The sequence below is a fragment of the Ranitomeya imitator genome, chromosome 2, assembly GCF_032444005.1.
Source record: "Ranitomeya imitator isolate aRanImi1 chromosome 2, aRanImi1.pri, whole genome shotgun sequence".
Taxonomy (NCBI): Eukaryota; Metazoa; Chordata; class Amphibia; order Anura; family Dendrobatidae; genus Ranitomeya; species Ranitomeya imitator.
Window position 1 is genome coordinate 148,575,246 of NC_091283.1, and position 19,903 is coordinate 148,595,148.

Sequence of the window (19,903 nt, forward strand, 5' to 3'; positions counted from 1 at the left end):
TCTCCTGTCAATGAAGACGTAGAAATACCCCTACCTACGCTAATCGAGTGCGATCAAATACCAGACCAAAGGGATGAGATCCCTACCCCGGAATCTGCATTCCACCAACCACACTTAAGGCACCTAGCCTGCGTTATCCCACCTTTGGACACAGATGCTGAAATGCTACTTCTACTCGGCAAAGATAATTTAAGGATACATAAGGTCCACCAACAGTGTAATGGTCCTGACTATGCACCCTATGCCCAGAGACTTGACTTGGGGTGGGTAGTCATAGGAAATGTATGCTTGGACCGAACAGGCGTCCATTCCTTTAAGACCTACGTACGCAGAGACGGGCGCACTACTTTCTGCAAACCATGTCCTCATCACTATGAGGTGAAGGAAAAGCTTCCAGATCCTGTACAGCTGCCTGATGTTATCCCTTCTCCCTATGCAGACGACTTGGGAAGATCGGTGTTTCGTACCACTAGGGATGACAACAAAGTAGCTCCGCCTCTGGAAGACAAGGAATTCATCAGGATAATGGAGTTCCTTAAGGACGAGACCAATCACTGGGTTTTTCCCTTACCCTTCCGAGCTACCAGGGCAAGGCTCCCGAACAATCGTGAACACGCCTTGTCCAGATTTAACTCTCTCCAGCGCACACTAAGCAATAAACCGGAGATGAAAGAACACATCGTCACCTTTATGGGCAAAATATTCCATAACAACCATGCGGAGCCAGCGCCTCCCTTAAAGGAAAACGAGGAGTGCTGGTACCTACCCTCATTTGGAGTATATCACCTGAAGAAACCTAAACAAATTAGAGTAGTCTTTGATTCAAGCGCCAAACATCATGGCGTATCTCTCAATGATGTCCTCCTCACAGGTTCTAATCTGACAAACAACCTAGTAGGAGTGTTGATGAGGTTCAGGAAAGAGCCCATTGCTATCACCGCCGACATTGAACAGATGTTCCACTGTTTCATAGTCAGAGAGGACCACAGGAATTTCCTCAGGTTCCTGTGGTACAAGGACAATGACCCCAGCAAAGAGATGGTGGAGTATCGCATGCGGGTGCACGCATTTGGGAACAGCCCTTCACCCGCAGTGGCAACCTATGGCCTGCGGAGAACCGCATTAGAAGGAGAGTCCGAGTATGGAACAGACGCCAGAGACTTTGTAGAGAAAGAGTTCTACTTAGATGATGGACTAAAATCTCTACCCACAGAAGGTAGCGGCAATTGACCTACTTAAAAAGGACCCAACATATGCTATACCGAGCTAAGTTAGACTGCACAAAATTGCTTCAAACAGCCTGGCTGTCATGAGAGCCTTTGGGTCAAGTGACCATGCACCTGGATTCAAGGACATAGACCTAGGACCAGACCGTCCACCTGTGCACAGAAGCTTAGGCCTGAGGTGGAACCGGTCAGCTAACGCCTTCGGTTTCCAAATCAACTGTGCAGACAAACCATTCACTAAACGTGGTGTCCTGTCAGTGGTAAATAGCCTGTATGACCCACTGGGATTCGTGGCACCAATTACCATACAAGGTAAATCCCTTCTGAGACAGCTTTCCGAAACAGTCAAGGACTGGGATGCCCCACTACCTCCTGATAAGGAATCGAAATGGGAAACCTGGAAGCAGTCTTTGTGTGCTTTGGATGAAATCCATATACAGAGATGCTACGCCGGAATCTCACTTGCTGCTAGCACTAGGACGGAACTCCATGTGTTCTCAGATGCATCCACGGAGGCCATTGCAGCTGTTGTCTACCTGAAGGTGACGGAATCCGACAATCAAGATCACGTTGGTTTCGTTTTCGGCAAAGCTAAGTTGGCTCCCAAGCCTGACAACACTATTCCCAGGCTTGAACTCTGCGGAACTGTGCTTGCAGTAGAACTTGCAGACTTTATTCAGCATGAGCTGGACATTCACATAGATGACGTACAATACTACAGTGACAGTAAAGTTATCTTAGGTTACATCTACAACCAAACAAGGTGCTTCTACGTGTACGTCAGTAACCGCATTGAGAGAATAAGAAGGTCTTCCAAACCTGAACAATGGCACTATATCCCATCTGAACTTAATCCAGCCAACTATGCCACTAGACCTATGTCTTTAAATTCCTTTGCTAACTCTTCTTGGCTTTCAGGTCCAAAGTTTCTGCTGGAACAGAAGGGAAGTGAATGTTTCCAGGAAGTCTTCAGCATCCAGGATCCGAATAATGATCCAGAAGTCCGCTCCGAGGTCAGTGCTCTGGCCACGAACACTAAACCAACCTCCACCCTCGGTTGCCAGTGCTTGGAACGCTTCTCCAATTGGATGAATCTCGTCAAGACTATCACAAGGTTAGTCCACATTGCGAGATCTTATCTCAACTCACATGGAGACAAAGACTGTCATGGTTGGCACGTCTGCCAAAAACCACTCTCTACTGAGGACATTCCGGGAGGATAAACTATAAACAGAACACTGCACTACTACTTGCCCATTGGATTACAGTGGGTCAGAGATCGTTTGGCCTAGTGCGGCTTCTCTGATCCGAAGATGGGTTTTCCTTTGGATTATCTCAGAAACTAACTTAACGTTTTATCTTGTTTAAAGTTGTTGTTATTGCATTGCATGCATGTTTGGTTTCATTTTCTAGGTTGTTGGACTTTATTTCAAGGACATTAATATAGTGAAATCCCTTACGGAATTTCAGACGGGGAGTTTGCTGTTCCATGTATGTTGTTATATTTTACTCTGTATTTAACTCTGCTGCCACCAAATGGCCTTTTTCCGTATGGCAGCTTGTTATTCATTTATTCTTGTGGGCATGTCTTACTTCCGGTTCAGGGGTCAAGTCTTCTCTTCCTCTGGCAGCCATTTTCAGTTTACTTTCTGTTGTGAGAAGACACGCTTTAACCGGCTTAAGAAGGCATCAGTCTTTCGACCACTCTCTCTTGCTGCTCACACTTGCAGTCATACTTGGTGCTACATCTTACTGTACCCTGTCTACACCTGCATTTCTGAAGAAAGTACTGTATTACCAATTATGGGCTGTATGTCCAGATTTCCAAATAAACAAGTCTGGACTACACAATCCCTGGTGTGCATCATCTCTTCGGACGCTGAGCAGCATTGGTCCAGTCTGCCTCATATCGAGGAAATACGGAGGTACGATTCTCTCTCACAACGCTTTTTAATCAACCACACCTCCATTCGCCTCATGTGGGGACAGAACAGTCACCTGTCCTAGTCACCTCTCCCCAATAATGGCTGATAACAGGGAGTAATAGATCGTAGTCACCAGTCCTACAGTCGCCTCTCCCCAGTAATGGCTGATAACAGGGAGTAATAGATTGCAGTCACCAGTCCTACAGTCTCCTCTCCCCAGTAATGGCTGATAACAGGGAGTAATAGATTGCAGTCACCAGTCCTACAGTCTCCTCTCCTCAGTAATGGCTGATAACAGGAAGTAATAGATCGTAGTCACCTGTCCTACAGTCTCCTCTCCCCAGTAATGGCTGATAACAGGGAGTAATAGATTGCAGTCCCCTGAGCAGGTTTAGTGCCCTGTTCGGATTTGATGCTCCATGATGCTTTGGGGGGGGGGGGATTTATTTCAGACATTTGGGGGAGGCTCTCACTTCCCGTCTATGCTGGGGAAGCCCCGCAGCTGATGACGTCATCCAGGGATCTCCGCAGCATGTCTTGCAGATAAAACTGAGCGCACAGACCACGGTGTGATCAGCGATGGAGCAAGCGAGAAGCGACCCTGACTCTGCCCCCCGTGAGAATGAGTTTGTGTCTGGGTATCCGGCCAGCATCTGTGACCACATCCCCGGCAACAAGTATCTCTGCTGCAACTGTCACAACATCTTGAAGAAGGCGCAGCAGACACTGTGTGGCCACCGCTACTGCGCCCCATGCCTCACCTGGATCATCAGGTCAGTGACAAACTTCACACAAAGATCCCATCTTTCAATTCCTCACTATTTTCATGATCTCTGCTTGCTGTCAGTGTCTGAAACATTCATCTTTACATCCAGAGACTGAAAACCTATTTCACAGCTGAGGGTTTGATACAATGTATCCACACTAGATAATCCTGTGCGAGAGAAGCATTCTGAACTCTACCCAGATATATGTGAGAAGTGCATGCCACGTCTGTGCAGTCTGCAGGCCTTACCAACACAGGAAAGTCAACGGTGCGCCAACAAAAACTTGCCAGATGGGGGCACCACTGTCCTCTGCCTGAGGTGACGGCGCAGTGCACATCGGGAAAAGCTCTGCTGCTATACGCTTGCACACAGTGACATAACTTGAAACTCATGGGCCCCAATGCAAAAGCTCCAAGAGGGCCCCCAAATATTTTAAATCTTTAATAGCAATAGTCTATACTATAGAACTATAGAAAATATAGTCTAAAGGGACTTTAAGGGCCCCCTAGGCTCCAGGGCCCGGGTGCGATTGCAACCCCTGCACCTGTTGTAGTTACGCCTCTGCTTGCAGGTCTTCCCACAGAAGCAAAGGCGAAACTCTGCTCAGCGGGGGGGGGGGGGGGGGGGGGGAGAAACTGCAACGATACATTGTAACAAACAATGAGGACAGCTCTGTGCACCCACATTACTTCACAGAGGATTAGAGTGATTATCTGAAACAAACCCTCTGCTGTGAGAAGTTGTAGGTCTGTGTAGATGGAAACAGGCATATCCTGGCTAGTCTAATACCAGCCTGCGGGTCTGAAATATCATGGGGATTCCCAGAACGGAGGGAGCAGTTGTGACCTAATCACCTGGAGAGTCCCTCCATCGGCACAAAGAGGAGTCCCACACCCACAGAACTGTCACATGGGGAATTGGGAAATTCTGCCCACACAGAAGGGGAAGTCACACCACTGCAGCCATGTGTAATGTTAGCTTCTATCCTCCAGAGCTGCAATCACTATTCTGCAGTTACATCCAGTCACATCATACAGAGTAATTTGGGGACCGGGTTGTTAGTGGAGGATTTTCCCCTGATCTTTCCAGACATTCATGATGTCTTCCGATCACCACACATTCTGCATCCATTTCTTTATTTCCTGCACAGAAATCAATCTGCCATCTGCCTGAAGTGTCAGGAGGAGCCTAGCTCCCTGAGTGAAGACAGCCACCTCGCAGAAAACAAGGTGGGTTCTCCAGGAACTTACAATGAACAGAACCTTGAAAAAGTCTTCATACCTTGTGAACTTTTCCACACCAGTCTGGGGAAGATTTTAAACATTACTACCAGCTCAGGAAACGGAGGCCACACCGTGACTTGGTGTCCATACATTGGAACCAGTCCTTTTGTCTGCCCTTATTCACACACTGAGGTCAACTCTGACACATGGTAAGGTTTTTAATATTAGACAGCGTAGGTTCCGTCCCGATCAGGGTCACCTTGACGATTGTGGGATGGCTTTTATGCTATTTTTGATTAAAAAAAACAGAATTACTAAGAACTCTGTGTTATTTAAATGTGCACTTTTGCTTTTTACTTATTTGGTTACAGCAGGGTTTTTGCTCATTTTGTTTCTTGTAGGTTTTGTGCGATTTGTGGCCAATGTGGACATGTGTTTGTGTGCTGCATGTATATCAACTTAATCCAAGCTCAGTTTTTGTCTTTTTTTCATTGTGTTAGTATATCAAATAGAATCCCCAAAAATATATTTATGTTTTTAGGTACAACGTGGAAATACTTTTTCCAAGTCACTAATTCCATATAGGAGGGGAATAGAGCAAAGCACCAGGTCTGGCTCCCTGCATCAGGTGTCCTCCACATTCCTTCCGCTGCTCTGGAGGATTCCAACAACCGATCATGTGATGCAGGGATGATGACGGCGGCGTCCAGATTCCCAAACTCACCAACATTTCATTGTTCCTATTCTAGGCTTTCAGTGACACGGCCATCAATAAAGAAATCTCAGAACTAAAAGTCCACTGCGAGATACCAGGGTGCAACTGGAGCGGGGTCCTCAGAGACTATGAGGCGAGTATAAAATATCCATCACCAGAGATCAATAGTGACATCACTGAGAATGCCGCCTATCACTAGAGATCAGCAGTGACACCACTGAGAATGCAGCCTATCCATCACTAGAGATCAGCGATGACATCACTGAGAATGCCACCTATCCATCACTAGAGATCAGCAGTGACATCACTGAAAATGCCTCCTATCCATCACTAGAGATCAGCAGTGACACCACTGAGAATGCCGCCTATCCATCACTAGAGATCAGCGGTGACATCACTGAGAATGCCGCCTATCCATCACTAGAGATCAGCGGTGACATCACTGAGAATGCCTCCTATCCATCACTAGAGATCAGCAGTGACACCACTGAGAATGCCTCCTATACATCACTAGAGATCAGCGGTGACATCACTGAGAATGCCTCCTATCCATCACTAGAGATCAGCGGTGATATCACTAAGAATGCCTCCTATCCATCACTAGAGATCAGGGGTGATATCACTAAGAATGCCTCCTATCCATCACTAGAGATCAGCGGTGATATCACTAAGAATGCCTCCTATCCATCACTAGAGATCAGCGGTGACATCACTAAGAATGCCTCCTATCCATCACTAGAGATCAGGGGTGACATCACTAAGAATGCCTCCTATCCATCACTAGAGATCAGCAGTGACATCACTGAGAATGCCGCCTATCCATCACTAGAGATCAGCGGTGACATCACTGAGAATGCCGCCTATCACTAGAGATTAGCGGTGACATCACTGAGAATGCCACCTGTTATGGACTGGTGGTTTAGGAGCAAAATGGAACGAGCTCTGAGGGAAGTGGTACCTGTACTGACCGCAGTCCCTTAGCTCAACACAACACTAGAAGTAGCCGTGGGATGCTCCTGTCACTCCCTAGGCACCTCGTCACAGCCTGAGAACTAACTACCCCTAAAGATAGAAACAGGAAAACTATCTTGCCTCAGAGAAAATCCCCAAAGGATAGATAGCCCCCCACAAGTAATGACTGTGAGTGGAGAGGGAAAAGACATACACCGAATGAAACCAGGATGTAGCACAGGAGGCCAGTCTAGCTAGATAGATAAGACAGGATAGAATGCTGTGCGGTCAGTATAAAAAAAACTACAAAAATCCACACAGAGTTTACAAAAATCTCCACACCTGACTAAAGGTGTGGAGGGTAAATCTGCTTCCCAGAGCTTCCAGCTTAACTGAATTAATCCATACTAACAAGCTGGACAAAACATAGAAAGCACAGAACGAATAAAAGAAAAGAAAAGAGCAAAGCAAAGACTTAACTTTGCTGAACTGGTCAGGATATCAGGGAAATCCAAGAGAGATGTGAATCCAACCAGGAACCATTGACAAGTGGCACTGCTGAAGGGAAAAGCCAGGCATAAATAGCCGAGCAGAAAGACAATCAGTGGAAGCAGCTGCAGACTGCTAAATCCAAGGAGCAGCCATACCACTTAAAACCACCGGAGGGAGCCCAAGAGCAGAATTCACAACAGCCACCTATCCATCACTAAAGATCAGCGGTGACATCAATGAGAATGCCTCCTATCCATCACTAGAGATCAGCAGTGACGTCACCGAGAATGCCACCTATCCATCACTAGAGATAAGCGGTGACATCACTGAGAATGCCTCCTATCACTAGATTAGCGGTGACATCACCGAGAATGCCTCCTATCCATCACTAGAGATCAGCGGTGACATCACTGAGAATGCCTCCTATACATCACTAGAGATCAGCGGTGACATTACTGAGAATGCCGCCTATCCATCACTAGAAATAGTGGTGACATCACTGAGAATGCCTCGTATCCATCACTAGAGATCAGCGGTGACATCACTGAGAATGCCGCCTATCCATCACTAGAGATCAGTGGTGACATCACTGAGAATGCCTACTATCCATCACTAGAGATCAGCGGTGACATCACTGAGAATGCCTCCTATCCATCACTAGAGATCAGCGGTGACATCACTGAGAATGCCTCCTATCCATCACTAGAGATCAGCGGTGACATCACTGAGAATGCCGCCTATCACTAGAGATTAGCGGTGACATCACTGAGAATGCCTCCTATCCATCACTAGAGATCAGCGGTGATATCACTGAGAATGCCGCCTATCCATCACTAGAGATCAGCGGTGACATCACTGAGAATGCCGCCTATCACTAGAGATTAGCGGTGACATCACTGAGAATGCTACCTGTTATGGACTGTTGGTTTAAGAGCAACATGGGACGAGCTCTGAAGGAGGTGGTACCTGTACTGACCGCAGTCCCTAAGCTCAACACAACACTAGAAGTAGCCGTCACTCCTGTCACTCCCTAGGCATCTTGTCACAGCCTGAGAACTAACTACCCCTAAAGATAGAAACAGGAAAACTATCTTGCCTCAGAGAAAATCCCCAAAGGATAGTTAGCCCCCCACAAGTAATGACTGTGAGTGGAGAGGGAAAAGACATACACAGAATGAAACCAGGATGTAGCACAGGAGGCCAGTCTAGCTAGATAGATAAGACAGGATAGAATACTGTGCGGTCAGTATAAAAAACTACAAAAATCCACACAGAGTTTACAAAAATCTCCACACCTGACTAAAGGTGTGGAGGGTAAATCTGCTTCCCAGAGCTTCCAGCTTAACTGAATTAATCCATACTAACAAGCTGGACAAAACATAGAATGCACAGAACGAATAAGTCCACAACATGTGGACAGAAAAGAGCAAAGCAAGGACTTAACTTTGCTGAACTGGTCAGGATATCAGGGAAATCCAAGAGATGTGAATCCAACCAGGAACCATTGACAAGTGGCACTGCTGAAGGGAAAAGCCAGGCATAAATAGCCGAGCAGAAAGAATCAGTGGAAGCAGCTGCAGACTGCTAAATCCAAGGAGCAGCCATACCACTTAAAACCACCGGAGGGAGCCCAAGAGCAGAACTCACAAAAGTGCCACTTACAACCACCGGAGGGAGCCCAAGAGCAGAATTCACAACAGCCACCTATCCATCACTAGAGATCAGCGGTGACATCACTGAGAATGCCTCCTATCTATCACTAGAGATCAGCAGTGACACCACTGAGAATGCCTCCTATCCATCACTAGAGATCAGCGGTGACATCACTGAGAATGCCTCCTATCACTAGATTAGCGGTGACATCACCGAGAATGCCTCCTATCCATCACTAGAGATCAGCAGTGACATCACTGAGAATGCCTCCTATCCATCACTAGAGATCAGTGGTGACATCACTGAGAATGCCGCCTATCCATCACTAGAAATCAGTGGTGACATCACTGAGAATGCCGCCTATCCATCACTAGAGATCAACGGTGACATCACTGAGAATGCCTCCTATCCATCACTAGAGATCAGCGGTGACATCACTGAGAATGCCTCCTATCCATCACTAGAGATCAGCGGTGACATCACTGAGAATGCCGCCTTTCCATCACTAGAGATCAGCGGTGACATCACTGACTATGTATACTCATCATCCTCTTTCTGTCGCAGGATCACCAGAGTGTCTGTGATTTCGCGGAGATTCACTGTCACACCAGCTGTGGGAAAAGTGTTCAGAGGAAGTTTCTGGCCGAGCACTTGAACCATGAATGCCCCAGCAGCACTTGTGTGTGTCTGCGATGCTCCCAGAGGATCCAAAAAAAACAGGACCAAGTAAGACATGAACCACTAGACACTGTATAACTATAAATCCTATCATGCCCCAGGTCAGAGGACAGAACACTAAGGAGCAGTATAGTGAAATCAGGGTGATAGCGGGGGTAGTCACCCGCTGTGCTGTACTGTGCAGCTTCCCTCATGTTTTTCTGTTTCTTTTCAGAAACACAATTGTGAGAAGACTTTCTCCAAGGATCCAGGTTCCAGAAAATTAGATATTCAAGCTAAAGGCAAAGTAAGGAAGTCTCTGGTCTAGAAAGGGTTAATACTCAAAGTGATGTAATTGTGGGGACCCCCTAGCCCCAATATATATATATAACCTGCCTGGATAAAATGTTGTTCTCCCTACAGCACAACCATAGCGGCCCGGCGGACTGTCCCTTTGCCCCTTTAGGATGCACTTACAGAGTAAGTAAAAAAAGGAGCCTCTGTGCTGCTGTAGAAAAGCACAGTGTGATCCCCACAATATCAGCAGTGGAGGACCGAAATGGAGGAGTGAGCTAATTTTATAAAGGTCATTGACATGGTGGAAGGAGCAGCCCCCAGGAGCACAAGGCATCTCAGGAGAGGAGTGTGCTATACTTGTGGAAAACAAAGTTCCGAAGACTGCTCATTCCACTATGTAACCCCAAGTCTGTACCCTTTAACAAGATTTACTACAATCCTGTCCTTAAATGCTCTGTATTGTTGGGTGCTCTGTGAATTCTTATTAGTACACTTTACCAGAGAAGTTTCCTAATAACTAGGATCGATATCAACATTATACCTATACACACACACACCATTAGAGGGAGCTCACCACACAAATGTGCGTGTGTATGCACAGTCACCACCAGAGGGAGCTTATCGCACACAAATGTGCGTGTGTATGCAGTCACCACCAGAGGGAGCTTATCACATACAAATGTGCGTGTGTATGCACAGTCACCACCAGAGGGAGCTTATCACATACAAATGTGGGTGTGTATATACAGTGTGACAAAGTCACTGGTAAGGTGCTAGAGGGGAGATATGTTTAACTACGGTTAATGGCTTCAGTGATATAATACAAAGATGTTTTCCTTCAGCACATAAAGTGCTGCAATGGGTTAATAGCCAATTTGTTTGAAGGGCTGATTTTTGTGGACAACCATAGAGCGGTTAGGAGGTTGTCCACCTTATCTCCACCCCGAACTGTGGTCTGGGGCTTAAATAGTTGGCCTCCAGAAGCAGAGGGTGTTCAGTGTCTGGAGAAGAACACTCCAAAGAAGTTTGTGTATTTGTGAATAAACTTGAACTGAGGGTCTTGCTAACCCTGAGTGGGCTGATCCCCGCCACCATAAGGACTCTGCTTTGTGATACCACTTTGTTTTGTTATTGCCCAGAGGGCCGCATTTACTTTTTGCTTCAGCTTGGTTTATGCTGCACATAATAAACCAAGGAAGATCTTGAAGAGACAGTGTTCTTGTGTCTAACTCCGTGTACAGCTGAGTGAGCTGATCTACCACAGGTCACCGCCAGAGAGAGCTCGTCACACACAAATGTGAGTGTATAAGCAGTCACCGCTAGAGGGAGCTCCTCACACACAAAGTGTGCATGTGTATACACAGTCACCACCAGAGGGAGCTCATCACACACAAATATGCATGTGTATACCTGTAGAAGCCCCCTATATTTTGATAACAGATGACGGGCCTGAGTGGGGACTTGCTTTTTTTGTGGATTGATTTGAAGCTTTTGTTAGGAACATTTTACATAACTCTTGGGATCACATTTATCTGGCGCTCTACGCTGAGCACTTATATCGGGGCTTCCATCTAAATCTCCGAGCGGTGCAATTCAGATGAAAGCCTTGAATGATCCATTCACTATAAGGCAGAAGCAGAGGCACTCTGAACAATGGCTTTTGTTCAGCGTTGCCCTTCTTTTCAGAAGTTCACAAAACTGCAGTCGACGGCACTTTCTGAACGCATAAAAAAATGGCTTTCACTGGAAAATTGGCCACCCAGTGTCCACAGTGCCTCCATCTGCCTCATTGTAGGGAATCTTCTGCCGGGGGTTCTGTCTGAATCATGTATTTCAGAGATTTACATGGAAACCCCAGTGTAAGCGCTCAACACAGAGTGCAGGATAAATGTGCACCGAGCCCTACTGCGATCTTTGGGAGGCAGAATGAACAAATCAACAGCAGGTGAAGAATTGGGTTTATTTTTTAAGCCGTTCCTCATGAGCTACAAGTGATTTGGCGACTTTATTCTTCGGGTCGGTGGCATTATAAAAAACCTGATATAAATCTGGTATCGCATGTTTGGCTGCTGTCCCACACTATAAAAGGTGCTTTTATTGCAAAAACTAGTTTTTGCACCATCATATTTTGAGAGCTATAATTTTTCTACATTTTTTTTTTATTTTTTTGCTGGATGAGTTGGAGTTTTTATTAGTATCATTTTAGGGCACATGATTTTTTTTTTTATAGCTTTCTATTCTGATTTTTAGGAGGCAGAATAAACAAAAACAAGCCATTCAGGTTTTTTTTTTAATGCTTTTTACAGTGTTGTAAAAGTGATAAGCTTTATTCTTCGAGTCTCTGATTACAGCGATATCACATTTAGGTCTTGTTTATATGTTTTGGTCTTTTTACACAAGAAAAACTCTTATAAAAAAAATGATTATTTTTGCATCGCTTTATTCTGAGAGCTATAACTTTTATTTTTCCACTGATGGAGCGGTTTGGCGGCTAGTTTTTTTGTGGGCCAAGATGACGTTTTCAGCAATGCCATTTTATTTACGTTTGTGTTTTTATCGCGCATTATTCCACTTTTTGCTTGGCGGTATTATGAAAAAGCATTGTTTTTTGCCATTTTGTTTTACGTTGTTCACTAAAGGGGTAAACTAGTGTGACAGTTTTATAGCTCAGTTGTTCTGGAGGAAGCAATGTCAAATCTGTGTACTTTGTTATATTATATTTAATTTGAAAACAAATTTAATATATTTATTGATATATCTTTTTATTTTTGTTCATTATTTTGTGATTTATTTTTTTAAATATTTTTAAAATACTCAAGCTACTTACTGGTAGCGGTGTTTTTCAGGAGCCATGACAGCACAGATGAGAGAGGGGATCCGCCCTTCAGGGACAGGAAACCTACAGACATAAAAGGGCGGCACCTCTCTTCCACCTCAGTTGGATTACAGAGCATGAGAGGACCACCCCGATTAGTTAGTACATAAATAATTTATACACTTCACCCATGTGACTAAAGAAAGATTTCTATATAAACAAGTGGTGTCAAGCCATATTAGCATAAAGGGAGGAAATATAAGGATGCTGTCATGGCTCCTGAAAAACACCGCTACCAGTAAGTAGCGTGAGTATTTATTCAGTCGCCATGACAGCACAGACGAGAGATTTACAGAGAAAGAGGATCTTAGGGAGGGACTACTGCTTCCAGCACCCTTCTACCAAACGTGAGATCGGAGGAGCCACCCAGATCTAGTCTATAATGCTTAAAGTAGAAGGAGATGACCATGTGGCCGCTTTACATATGTCCTCAATCGACACCTCCGACCTTTCCGCCCAGGATGTCGCCATGGCTCGAGTTGAATGAGCTCTTATACCTTCCGGGACTTCTCGGCCACCTGCTGAATAAGCCAAAGATATCCCTTCCCTAATCCATCTACCTAAAGTGTTTTTAGACACCCGAAATCCTTTTCTGACTCCCTGAAAAGACACGAATAAAGAACTATCCTTTTTCCAAGGGTATGTTACTGTAATATATCTAAGCAGACATCTTTTAACATCTAATGAATGAAGTTTTAGTTTTTTCTGATTTGTGGGGTTGGGACAAAAGGTGGGGAGATTTATCTCCTGCAGTCTTTGGAATTTTGACGCTACCTTTGGAAGGTACAGAGGATCAGTCTTTAATACTTCTCTATCATCTCTAAACTGAATGTATGGAGGTTGTCTAGAGAGGGCCTGTAGGTCGCCAACTCTCCTTGCTGATGTGAGGGCGACTAAAAGCGCTGTTTTAAAGGACAGGACATTTATAGAAGCAGAGTCAATCGGCTCAAATGGGGCTTCAGTTAGAGCTGAAAGTACCAAGTTTAAATCCCACGGGGCTAGTTTTTTTCTAACCATGGGTCTCGACCTGGCCGCTGCCTTGATGAATTTAGCGATCCAATAATTGCTAGCTAAATTACGATTGTATAGCGCCCCCAAGGCCGACACATGGACCCTAAGGGTGCTTGTAGCAAGACCCATATCTAAACCTCTCTGCAGGAACTCCAGAATCTTAGCAACACAGATTTTTTGACCAATCTCTGATCCTGAATTAGTCAAGAATCTTTTCCATATTTTAACATAAATATTTGTCGTGGAAGCCTTTCTGCTTTTCAGTAAGGTATTAACCAGTTCTTGCGAAAAACCTTTCTTTTTTTAGTAATGCCCCTTCAAATTCCACGCCGCCAGATGTAAATTGGACACTCATGGATGGAGGATTGGACCTTGGGAGAGAAGGTCTGGAAGTTCTGGGAGAATCCAAGGCTGAGAAATGGACATCTTCCTCAGCCAAGCAAACCACGGCCTCCTGGGCCAGAATGGCGCTATCAAGACTACCCACGCTTTGTCCTCCCATATCTTCCTCAGAACTAACGGGATCAAGTTCAAACGGAGGAAACGCATAGTCTAGATTGAAATGCCATGGGATTAAGAGTGCGTCCACTGCATACGGGTTTTCTCTGGGGTTTAGGGAGCAAAACCGGTGAGTCTTTTTGTTTTCTTTGCTGGCGAAGAGATCTATGTCTGGACACCCCCATAGAAGTTTGATCTGATTGAAGACGCTGTGATTTAGAACCCAATCCCCTTGTCTGAGCTTCTTGCGACTTAGATAATCGGCCATGATGTTGTGTTTTCCCTTTACAGTGTGACAAAGTCACTGGTAAGGTGCTAGAGGGGAGATATGTTTAACTACGGTTAATGGCTTCAGTGATATAATACAAAGATGTTTTCCTTCAGCACATAAAGTGCTGCAATGGGTTAATAGCCAATTTGTTTGAAGGGCTGATTTTTGTGGACAACCATAGAGCGGTTAGGAGGTTGTCCACCTTATCTCCACCCCGAACTGTGGTCTGGGGCTTAAATAGTTGGCCTCCAGAAGCAGAGGGTGTTCAGTGTCTGGAGAAGAACACTCCAAAGAAGTTTGTGTATTTGTGAATAAACTTGAACTGAGGGTCTTGCTAACCCTGAGTGGGCTGATCCCCGCCACCATAAGGACTCTGCTTTGTGATACCACTTTGTTTTGTTATTGCCCAGAGGGCCGCATTTACTTTTTGCTTCAGCTTGGTTTATGCTGCACATAATAAACCAAGGAAGATCTTGAAGAGACAGTGTTCTTGTGTCTAACTCCGTGTACAGCTGAGTGAGCTGATCTACCACAGGTCACCGCCAGAGAGAGCTCGTCACACACAAATGTGAGTGTATAAGCAGTCACCGCTAGAGGGAGCTCCTCACACACAAAGTGTGCATGTGTATACACAGTCACCACCAGAGGGAGCTCATCACACACAAATATGCATGTGTATACCTGTAGAAGCCCCCTATATTTTGATAACAGATGACGGGCCTGAGTGGGGACTTGCTTTTTTTGTGGATTGATTTGAAGCTTTTGTTAGGAACATTTTACATAACTCTTGGGATCACATTTATCTGGCGCTCTACGCTGAGCACTTATATCGGGGCTTCCATCTAAATCTCCGAGCGGTGCAATTCAGATGAAAGCCTTGAATGATCCATTCACTATAAGGCAGAAGCAGAGGCACTCTGAACAATGGCTTTTGTTCAGCGTTGCCCTTCTTTTCAGAAGTTCACAAAACTGCAGTCGACGGCACTTTCTGAACGCATAAAAAAATGGCTTTCACTGGAAAATTGGCCACCCAGTGTCCACAGTGCCTCCATCTGCCTCATTGTAGGGAATCTTCTGCCGGGGGTTCTGTCTGAATCATGTATTTCAGAGATTTACATGGAAACCCCAGTGTAAGCGCTCAACACAGAGTGCAGGATAAATGTGCACCGAGCCCTACTGCGATCTTTGGGAGGCAGAATGAACAAATCAACAGCAGGTGAAGAATTGGGTTTATTTTTTAAGCCGTTCCTCATGAGCTACAAGTGATTTGGCGACTTTATTCTTCGGGTCGGTGGCATTATAAAAAACCTGATATAAATCTGGTATCGCATGTTTGGCTGCTGTCCCACACTATAAAAGGTGCTTTTATTGCAAAAACTAGTTTTTGCACCATCATATTTTGAGAGCTATAATTTTTCTACATTTTTTTTTTATTTTTTTGCTGGATGAGTTGGAGTTTTTATTAGTATCATTTTAGGGCACATGATTTTTTTTTTTATAGCTTTCTATTCTGATTTTTAGGAGGCAGAATAAACAAAAACAAGCCATTCAGGTTTTTTTTTTAATGCTTTTTACAGTGTTGTAAAAGTGATAAGCTTTATTCTTCGAGTCTCTGATTACAGCGATATCACATTTAGGTCTTGTTTATATGTTTTGGTCTTTTTACACAAGAAAAACTCTTATAAAAAAAATGATTATTTTTGCATCGCTTTATTCTGAGAGCTATAACTTTTATTTTTCCACTGATGGAGCGGTTTGGCGGCTAGTTTTTTTGTGGGCCAAGATGACGTTTTCAGCAATGCCATTTTATTTACGTTTGTGTTTTTATCGCGCATTATTCCACTTTTTGCTTGGCGGTATTATGAAAAAGCATTGTTTTTTGCCATTTTGTTTTACGTTGTTCACTAAAGGGGTAAACTAGTGTGACAGTTTTATAGCTCAGTTGTTCTGGAGGAAGCAATGTCAAATCTGTGTACTTTGTTATATTATATTTAATTTGAAAACAAATTTAATATATTTATTGATATATCTTTTTATTTTTGTTCATTATTTTGTGATTTATTTTTTTAAATATTTTTAAAATACTCAAGCTACTTACTGGTAGCGGTGTTTTTCAGGAGCCATGACAGCACAGATGAGAGAGGGGATCCGCCCTTCAGGGACAGGAAACCTACAGACATAAAAGGGCGGCACCTCTCTTCCACCTCAGTTGGATTACAGAGCATGAGAGGACCACCCCGATTAGTTAGTACATAAATAATTTATACACTTCACCCATGTGACTAAAGAAAGATTTCTATATAAACAAGTGGTGTCAAGCCATATTAGCATAAAGGGAGGAAATATAAGGATGCTGTCATGGCTCCTGAAAAACACCGCTACCAGTAAGTAGCGTGAGTATTTATTCAGTCGCCATGACAGCACAGACGAGAGATTTACAGAGAAAGAGGATCTTAGGGAGGGACTACTGCTTCCAGCACCCTTCTACCAAACGTGAGATCGGAGGAGCCACCCAGATCTAGTCTATAATGCTTAAAGTAGAAGGAGATGACCATGTGGCCGCTTTACATATGTCCTCAATCGACACCTCCGACCTTTCCGCCCAGGATGTCGCCATGGCTCGAGTTGAATGAGCTCTTATACCTTCCGGGACTTCTCGGCCACCTGCTGAATAAGCCAAAGATATCCCTTCCCTAATCCATCTACCTAAAGTGTTTTTAGACACCCGAAATCCGTTTCTGACTCCCTGAAAAGACACGAATAAAGAACTATCCTTTTTCCAAGGGTATGTTACTGTAATATATCTAAGCAGACATCTTTTAACATCTAATGAATGAAGTTTTAGTTTTTTCTGATTTGTGGGGTTGGGACAAAAGGTGGGGAGATTTATCTCCTGCAGTCTTTGGAATTTTGACGCTACCTTTGGAAGGTACAGAGGATCAGTCTTTAATACTTCTCTATCATCTCTAAACTGAATGTATGGAGGTTGTCTAGAGAGGGCCTGTAGGTCGCCAACTCTCCTTGCTGATGTGAGGGCGACTAAAAGCGCTGTTTTAAAGGACAGGACATTTATAGAAGCAGAGTCAATCGGCTCAAATGGGGCTTCAGTTAGAGCTGAAAGTACCAAGTTTAAATCCCACGGGGCTAGTTTTTTTCTAACCATGGGTCTCGACCTGGCCGCTGCCTTGATGAATTTAGCGATCCAATAATTGCTAGCTAAATTACGATTGTATAGCGCCCCCAAGGCCGACACATGGACCCTAAGGGTGCTTGTAGCAAGACCCATATCTAAACCTCTCTGCAGGAACTCCAGAATCTTAGCAACACAGATTTTTTGACCAATCTCTGATCCTGAATTAGTCAAGAATCTTTTCCATATTTTAACATAAATATTTGTCGTGGAAGCCTTTCTGCTTTTCAGTAAGGTATTAACCAGTTCTTGCGAAAAACCTTTCTTTTTTTAGTAATGCCCCTTCAAATTCCACGCCGCCAGATGTAAATTGGACACTCATGGATGGAGGATTGGACCTTGGGAGAGAAGGTCTGGAAGTTCTGGGAGAATCCAAGGCTGAGAAATGGACATCTTCCTCAGCCAAGCAAACCACGGCCTCCTGGGCCAGAATGGCGCTATCAAGACTACCCACGCTTTGTCCTCCCATATCTTCCTCAGAACTAACGGGATCAAGTTCAAACGGAGGAAACGCATAGTCTAGATTGAAATGCCATGGGATTAAGAGTGCGTCCACTGCATACGGGTTTTCTCTGGGGTTTAGGGAGCAAAACCGGTGAGTCTTTTTGTTTTCTTTGCTGGCGAAGAGATCTATGTCTGGACACCCCCATAGAAGTTTGATCTGATTGAAGACGCTGTGATTTAGAACCCAATCCCCTTGTCTGAGCTTCTTGCGACTTAGATAATCGGCCATGATGTTGTGTTTTCCCTTTATATGAAGCGATGTGAGTGACAGTAAATGAGTCTCTGCTATCTGAAAGATACGACCCGCCACTTCCATTAAAGACCTGGACCGAGTTCCCCCTGATGATTAATGTAAGCTACCGTTACCTGGTTGTCTGAAAATAGCCTGACGTGTCGGCCCTGTAAGTACATAAGGAAATGACTTAGAGCTCGTTCTACCGCTAAAATCTCCTTAAGGTTGGAAGATAAGGTTTGCTCGGAATGTGACCAAACCCCCTGGACCCACATATCACCCATATGTGCCCCCCAGCCGCTAGGGCTGGCATCTGTTGTCACTACTCGAGATATAGGATTTATCCAGGGAACACCTGTACGCAGGTTTGGTATGTGTAACCACCAACGTAGGGATTGTATAGACGCCTCAGACAGGGAAAATTTATTATCAAGGTGGCCCTCTAACCGACGAGTATTGCACAGTACATCCCACTGTAGGATTATGGTGTGGTACTGGGCCCAAAGCACCGCTGGGATGCAAGACGTGAGTGAGCCTAACAGCGACATTGCACCTCTTAATGTGACTGACGGATTATTGACTGCCTTGAGTGCTTGTCGTCAAATTTTTTCCACCTTTGCGTCTGGCAGACGACATTCTTGCAACCCCGAGTCTAGGATGAGCCCCAGGAATTCCTGTATTCTTAAAGGCTGTAAACGTGATTTTTTTAAATTAATAATACATCCTAAATTCTGCAAGGTTGAAATTACTTTCGCTAGTTGGGTCGAGCAGTGTGAATCTGAGTTACCTATGATTAACAGGTCATCTAGATATGGCACCACAAAAATATCCTGTTCATGAAGATGTGCCATGACCTCCACCATTATTTTTGTAAAAACACAGGGAGCCACTGCAACTCCAAAGGGGAGTGCCCTGTATTGGAAGTGTTTTATTTTCCCCCCTAGTAAAACTGCTACCCTTAAGAACTGTTGGTGGTCTGTATGTATGGGAACATGATAATAGGCGTCTTTAAGATCTAAGACGACCATGAAACACTTGTCAAATAATAGCTTTATTGCTGTTTTTACAGACTCCATTTTGAATGATTGGACCAGTAAGAATTTATTCAAGCCTTTAAGGTGGATAATAGTACGAAAAGAATTGTCTAGCTTCTTAGTCAAAAAGAGGGGGGAATAAAACCCTTTACCTCTTTGTGCTTCCGGAACTTTTATCAATACACCTTTCCGTTGGAGCTCCTGAACCTCAGATTCTAATGCCAACTGTTCTGTAGGTTAAGAACGGATATGCGTTAAAAGAAACTTATTCCGAGGAATTTCGTGAAAATAAAATTTTAATCCTGACCTAATAATGCTTAGGACCCATGGACTATTGGAAATTTTTTCCAAAGCCGGATAGAAGGTTAAGAGCCTGCCTCCC

At 44.5% G+C, this 19,903-nt stretch overlaps 1 protein-coding gene across 1 annotated transcript in view; it reads left to right on the plus strand.

Annotated features, from left to right (window-relative positions):
- Positions 1–3,680: 3,680 nt before the first annotated feature.
- TRAF1 (TNF receptor associated factor 1) overlaps positions 3,681–19,903 on the plus strand; it is a 33,994-nt gene continuing 17,771 nt past the window's right edge. The window contains exons 1-6 of the mRNA XM_069747432.1: positions 3,681–3,924; positions 5,069–5,147; positions 5,891–5,989; positions 9,517–9,678; positions 9,845–9,916; positions 10,033–10,089. Coding sequence (XP_069603533.1) covers positions 3,731–3,924; positions 5,069–5,147; positions 5,891–5,989; positions 9,517–9,678; positions 9,845–9,916; positions 10,033–10,089 — 663 coding nt within the window. The 5' untranslated portion in view covers positions 3,681–3,730. The remainder of the gene's footprint in view (positions 3,925–5,068; positions 5,148–5,890; positions 5,990–9,516; positions 9,679–9,844; positions 9,917–10,032; positions 10,090–19,903) is intronic.